The sequence below is a fragment of the Anastrepha obliqua genome, chromosome 3 (assembly GCF_027943255.1).
Source record: "Anastrepha obliqua isolate idAnaObli1 chromosome 3, idAnaObli1_1.0, whole genome shotgun sequence".
Lineage (NCBI taxonomy): Eukaryota > Metazoa > Arthropoda > Insecta > Diptera > Tephritidae > Anastrepha > Anastrepha obliqua.
Genome location: NC_072894.1, coordinates 125,528,499 through 125,536,015, shown reverse-complemented (window position 1 = coordinate 125,536,015; position 7,517 = coordinate 125,528,499). Strand labels below are relative to the sequence as shown.

Here is a 7,517-nt window from a genome sequence, read left to right as displayed (position 1 = left end):
ATGAGCGATATGTATGTATGATACATAGCGGTATATTATATGGATATGTATATACGAAAATATGCTAATTGAAATTGGAAGAGATGCGTATGAATATATCGGTACTTATAGCTCATCACCTTAAATCCTCTTATTCAACTCCTGATAGCTAAATCTTAATCCTGTCAAAGCGAAAAATGAGCAAATTATAGTAGCATCAACGTTCGAACGGAAATTGAATGAACTGAGAAGAATACAGAAATTTTGTCAGATTTAATTTTCACACATTTCAAGAGCATAGCATATCTACTATACGCACATGCCTACATACATCCACATCATCTATCTTGGGAAACAACTGTTGTACACTTTTTGTGCGTAAATAGGGCAGTGTGGTGAATTCTGCCGTAATCTGACAACCGTGTTGTGAATTCCAACATACTCGGAAATAATTAAACGCTGACAAATATAGAAGCGTGATTGAAACGTTTTCTCAATACGAAATTTGATTTGTATGTGCCGGAAATTTTTTGCGATTCTGGCTCGCAATGGAGTACAATTTAAAATAAATAAATTAGGAATTGGTAAAATAAATAATCTATAAGTAGAAAATATTACTACTAAAAAAATAAGTGGATTAGAATTTATATAACTCAGTTAATCTTGTAATAATTTTGCAAGCTTCAAGCTTACTTTACAAGAAAAATATATGCGTGGCATGAACTTAGTGCCAAAAAACACAGCATAAGCGGGTTTAGGTTTTCATGCTCAAAATTTCAGAATGCTTTTCTTTTGTTGGAATCTCTCATAACATTTTAAGTTCAGAGAAGATTGTCGGATTCGAGAAGAAATACCGACCCGACTGTACACAAAAAAGAAAAATTCTGAAGAACAAAACTCCATCAAGCCCACTAGCTTTGCCGACATAACAATTACGTAGATTTCGGTCTGGAAAACGTTGAAGGAGACCTGGAAAACTGTAATTTTTGTTACTAGTTTACATTTGAACTGTCTGTAAGTACTGGAATCTAGTCGTCGTTTAAAACGATAACTATTGAATGTCGACAATGCTCGCCTCGGTTCTATTTAAGCTTTAGGTATGCTCTTAGTGCGTCAACCGCTGCATATTAGGCGGCTTAAACCTTACCACACTTTTTGCTGCAAGGCTTCTCTGATTAATGTGGACTGCCACGAAAGTGTTTATACAGGTCTGTTAGAAAAGTGTATATATCCAAGGTATTGTCCGCGGTAAAGAGCGGGCTTCGCTGTTCAACCTCATTTTTCAATCAAGTTCAGAATCGAGAATAATTCACCGAAATTTCCTAATTTGCATCAATTTCATATTTTTTAGCTCAGTGTTGGAGTTATTAACCTGGCCGGCCGTTTAGTGCAGGTTGCAGTATTTCACTGCCCTTCAATATGACCAAAGTAACTGGATCATCTGCGTACATATATATTTATGCTTTCTGGGGTAGTTATCATTATCATCATTTAGCGTTACAACCCGGGGTGGGTTTAGCCTAGTTAGATATTTCCAGTTGATTATTTCGAGTGTTCGTATTTCTTTCCCCATGCAGTCCATTAGTCGCCTACATGGGCGACCTTTACTTCTCGTTAGCATAGGTTTGTGCTACATTATTAGTTTTTGAGCACGCGTGCCTTCCATTCTTAGAACATGTCCAATCCACCTTAACCTATGACAACGTCCTCGCCACGCATAAGTTAGCTAAAATTTTCGTTGGTTCGTATTATGTAATCACCTCCTTCGTTTAGCCTGAGGCCATACATCCTCCTGAGTATTTTTCTCTCCAAGATTCTGAGAGATTCTTATTCGGGTGCTGTTGTGGACCACACTCACTATTGTTTTGTATATACTCAGTTTGCAAGTCCTAGATACTATCTTTGATTTTGGTAGTGTGGAGATGAAATTCGTTCAGTACGGATTGTGCAATGCCGCCTAAACTGACCCACTTTTTCGATATGCACTCGTATAGAGCGTTGCTGCAATTCACAGCTGTAAGACAGCGCATGACCAGTAAACCAGTGCTGGGCTCTAGGGATGCCGGGATGTCAATCTTTTTTAAATCCCAAAAATCACGTGAATGTTGACAAATATTATACATACTTTTTGAGACTTTTAATTTCTTATGTAGCATATGGATGGAAGCAGAAAAACTATCTTTTATAGTAAAAAACAACATGGAAAGTAATTTACGCTTACAAAACTTTTGTGATAGAAGTCAGTTTTGTTTGACTGAAATATTAATATTCGTGTTGTATCAAAAAATATTGAAATAATATGAATGAAAGGCCATCAACTTCATATATGTATGACACCCTAAAATATTTAAGACCCTTTTTTGAGTGTTCTACGTACTCGATTTCAATGAGCAGATTGGAAGAAAATAATTATTTTAGTGCAGAAATGTTAACCCCGATACATAAACGGCGTGTCATCTGATATACAGACTAAAATGTGAAAACCAATTAATCTCTAAAAATAAATTAAGCTAGGGAACTGAATGCACGAATGCATAAATTTTATGTACCGCACTTATGTTGAAAAGAAGTAGGTATTGAAAAAGGGAGCGTCACACCTTACATACTAAATGAAATTTTCAAATAGCTTTTTTTCGGAACCACAAAAGCTAAGATAATGCAATTTGGTACAATTATACCAACTTAAACTCAGTCAGTAGAAATTGGATAAAAACGACTTTATCATTTCAATCTACCCCCATATTAATACCAAAATCCCGAAAATTCCGCGATAGTAAATGTCGAAAACATTTTCTACTGGACACACTTATGTTATGTTTCAAAACTTGTTTGTTTCGCCATTGTGACTTACTGAACGATAGTTTACTTAGTTGGACAATAGTTGGTCTCCTCCCTTTTAACAAATTTTCATGAACTTCCACCGAAAAAATTAATATTGTGTAGGAATCTCATATCAATCGCTGATAGGTTATCAACTACAAAGCGATTCCATTTAAGGTGGTGGCACTGAACCAAAAACAACATTTTGTACATTTTAATCTAGCGACAAATGAAAGTAAAGTAATAGTAAAATAGAAGGTCTTTTCGTGTTTTCATTGCTTGCTAACATTCCATGCTAACAAAAAACAAACACCAATCAGCTGCTGTACTCTCGATCTCTTGATCAATCCGATTATAAAACTTTGACAATTTTTTCGATTTATTTTTTCTGTTTTTTTTTTCATTAATACCAAGACGTATCTACTAAATGTGATATAAATAGTCTACCTGATAGTTATTTTTTCTTTCGCAGTGCACATTAGGGTGTCACCACAAAATGAAATAACAATAATAACAACTAAATGCCGACTAATCAACGTAGTTCGTCCTTTTTTTTCTGCAATAAATCGAGTATGGAAATTTGCGTTGTCTTGTTGGAATTGGAACCAAATATCGTCGATATTTAGCTGATTAATTTTTGGAAACAGTCTGAATTCAGTCAGCATGGCTCAATAACGCTCACCATTCACCGGAGCGGCAGCTCCTTCCTCATTTCGAAATAGATAAGAGCAGATGATGCCGTCAGTGCTCGTAACAGATTTATTTATTTTAAAGTAAATTTCCATAATTTTGAAGCATTATTCTGGCGTTAAACGATTCATGATGGATTGCCAAAACTTAATGAACAGAAATGTCAACACAGTTCACGATTATCAGCTGTTAAACCATAGTTAACGATATCGATAGTTCTCACGCAGCTAAAAAAACACCCGATGCTTTTGGAAATTACGCTTCTGCCTAAGAAATCACGCAAAGCTAAACGACAACCAGAAAGAAAGCCTACCAAAATACAAAGTTTTGAATGTATGAAAAAGCGATAACTTTTCAAATATTTCTTTTAATTTTTCTATAAAAATATAATCAGTTCACAAAATTCCTTAATACATATACCTAGTGTTATTTTAACTAACTACTTATGTACATACATTTACATTTGCAACAGTCTTACTTGTCTAAACTACGAATTTCTTAAATTTCAATTAGTCTACAGGATCGATTGCCGCAATGTGTAGCCGATTCATCTTCCAATTTCTGCTCGACCTTTACATTATTTGCACAACAGCACCTTTGACCTGTGAGGACTGGAGAGCACGAGGGACTCGGCAGCTGTTTATCACCCGATGATGACGACGGACTCATGCTACCGGCGGTAAAACTATACGTTGGGCTGTCCGATCCTTTCTTTTGTTTTACTCGACGATTTTGGAACCAAATCTTAACTTGTTTTTCGGAGAGACGCAATCTGTTGGCGATCTCAATGCGACGTAGACGAGACAAGTATGCGTTGAGCGAGAACTCGCGCTCCAGTTCAAGTAGTTGAGTGCTGGTGAAAGCGGTGCGAATGCGTTTGCTGGAATCCGCGTAATCGGTAATCACGGGTGTGATATCCAGGGGAAGACTACGCACGCACGATGTGACCGAGGAAGTAGTGTGGGATGAATAAGACGCATTGGAAGTAGTTGAGACTAAACATTGGTTGATCGGGCACGAGCTTATGCTTTTGTTAGGCGAGCTGATTGGCGAACAGGAAGCGGAATCTTGCTTGAAATGTTTTGTCGCCGGTGTTTCTTCTCCATAATTGCCATATTCCATTGTTGATCCCGTGGATGAGGCAGAGGGTGATATACAGAAAGCGTCGGTAAGCGGCAACGTTTGACTATTGTAAGGTAGGCCAGTTGGAGTAGAATAGTTTTCATAGTTGAGAGATTTTCGTTTGTGTGATAACAGCGATGCAGTATACGGATGCAGACGAGGTGAATGTGTCGCCGCAGTCTGAGAGTTGGAGTGGTGATGCAATGAAGCTGCTGCTGCAACTGCTGCCGCCGCCGCTGCTTGTTGTTGTTGTTGCTGCTGCTGGATACCCAACGAGAATAGATAGCTGCCCACATAACTTGCGGGGTATGGGAACATTGGGATGTTGGGCAATATAGCTGCCGCGGCCGCAGCTGCTGCCGCTCCCATGGTTGGTGGCGTTGTTGAACCAGATGCCATTGCAGAGGCAGTTGGGGAATCCAAGCTAACCTCCTTCGTCAGTGGAACATCACTGAGTAATGAATCCATCAAAAATGAACGCTTCATTTTCACTGCAAATCAGTCTTGAGTATACGTAACTATTTGAAATAAAGTTTTAGGCAATAACCTTGCACGATCACTCTCACTTTGTAACTGTGCTGTGGTCCAGCGAGTGATCCTGCTTTATATACCAGAGAACTGAGGTAGGGGTGGATTTGCTAAAGAGAAACTACCCTTGATGAATCGGGATTGGCGGCACGGCCATATTGTAACAACAAAAGTGCCTGTCTTTCTACCACAACAAATCATCATTTGAGGGTAGTTATCGTCTGCTTTTGCCGCTGCCCTGAATGTAGCCAACCATTAATACACCATTTAGAGACTCTTAACCCTCAGTCAACTAACAAATTATGAAACTGTTGTTTATTTGTTGTTGAACTCTCCCCTGCATATACATATCTTGAGCGTTATATACATAGACAGATATGTTTTCACAGCCAAACTTGTTAATAGTTTGTAATTATTGCCGTTTATGCTCCGCCCTTTCATTCCTGTTCTTTAGATTATTTTGTAATGCCTTAAGAGGCCTTTTAACATGCGTGTGGCTGTAGCAGATGGCAGGTACGTGCTGTCCGAATATCTAATATGAATCTGGCTTACGCCAAGCAGATGTAAACTTTGAAATTAGATTTGGGTGTACCCCAAAACGCAAGAAAATGCAATCGATTATAGGTTAGCTTAGGTTGAAGCGGGTGTCCATTGAAGGCCCATTGTGATGCTGCGTGGGGAACTAGCTTTTATCCCTCCTGGAACCAATGAAACCAATGTGTAGGTACTACTCAAACATTTTGCAAGATCCTTAATTTCGACAGAGCCGTCTGGATAGAGCAGGACAGTGACCCAGAAGGTGCGGGATCGTCTCTTCCTCTTCCTAGTCTGCAGAAGTCATGTGTTTGCACACTCATTCTCTGGGTATGCCTACCGATTAGAAAGTGCCCCGTAATAACTGAAATCAGTGTGTTTAGACTGTGCTTATCTCTTATTAGTAGAAGTTCCGTGTCTTTAGCATTGAGAGTCTGCCACATCTGTCGGGCTATTTTGCAAGTGGTTTCGTTACGCCATCTTTCATTCGCTACTCTTACAATTTCGTCGCGGATACCTAGTCTACATGCTTGCAAGGGTATATGTACATACATATATGATTGTCAATGTTTTTATCAGTCAACATGGTACCGATTTTCGCTAGTTCTTCGGCTCTGCAGTTTCCCTCAATGTTGCAATGGCCAAGAACCCATGTTATCATTAGGTGAAAAGACTCAGCCATCTCGTTAAGAGATGTGTGACATTTCATGACTACCTTGGAGGTAGGCTATCAGTGAAAATTGTGGATATCATCTCCAGGTATCGCATCACACTGTACCAGTGTCACGGCTTTCATTATTGCCATCAGTTCAGTCTAAAAGACACTACAGTAGTTGGGAAGCCGAAAACTGAAGGAGATCCCCAGATGCTCGGAATATACACCTCCGTCCACCCTGCCATCGAGCTTTGAGCCATCTGTGTATACATGGAAGGACTCGCCCTGTCTTAGCACGTCCCGTTCCCACTCTTCCCTCGAGGGTAGGAGGGTCACGAATAATATAGTGGCTAGTATAGGCGGAACTGTATAGTCCTCTTGCCCGGGAAGCCCCAATGTGCCATCCAGGATTTTACCGTAGCCATAGTCTGTGTTTGATTCCTTACTTAAAGTGCTCAGCCTTATTGCTGCAATGTACTTTGCCTGCAGGTCTACCGGAAGGAAGTTTAATATCACATATAGTGCTTTCGATGGTGTGGTTGACATTGCACCGGTTATAAGAACAGACCAGACAGGTCTTTGGACCCTGTCAACTGTTTTAATGTCCACGTCCTTCTCCATGGCATTCCACCATATTGCAATACCGTAGTAGAGAATTGGTCTAATTACTGCTGTGTACAACCGGTGTATCATTTCAAACCCCATTTTTTCCTAATAAGCCTTCCGCAGGAGTATAGCGCCGTCGTAGCTTTGTGTACTCTCTCTGTGAGCCCCCAATTTAGCTTCCTATCCAGTACAAGTCCTAGATATTTAGCGTTTTCTGTTACCTTAAGTGGTTTTCCCTTAACGTATTTGTTGAAGAGCAGGTGTTATGTGCTTCACCCCATCATTCAGGCAGCAGACGGATTTCTCTGACGAAAAGTTCGAGTTCTTTTGACTTGATCCATTCATTGAGCCAGTTTGCGATGCTCTCTAACGGCCGACTGCATTGATCAGAACTCATAGTAATCCGAAGGTACAATGTCTGGGTAATACGTAGAGTGGGGCAAGAATTCCCAATTCAGTCGCGATGAATATTTCTGGCCCGATTTAGCAACATCTGGCCTGGCGTTGCCATGCAGAAAAATCAGTTTGCCATGTCTACCGTCCCATTCCGGCCGCTTTTTTTTGCGATCTCGAATTAACCGCA

At 39.8% G+C, this 7,517-nt stretch overlaps 1 protein-coding gene across 1 annotated transcript; it reads right to left on the bottom strand.

Moving 5' to 3' along the window:
* Window positions 1–3,987: 3,987 nt before the first annotated feature.
* Window positions 3,988–5,097, bottom strand: LOC129241852 (homeobox protein Hox-D4). Its single transcript, XM_054878394.1, has one exon. It carries the CDS (start codon window positions 5,095–5,097, stop codon window positions 3,988–3,990), a length of 1,110 nt encoding a protein of 369 aa, XP_054734369.1.
* Between the last annotated feature and the right edge of the window lie 2,420 nt (window positions 5,098–7,517).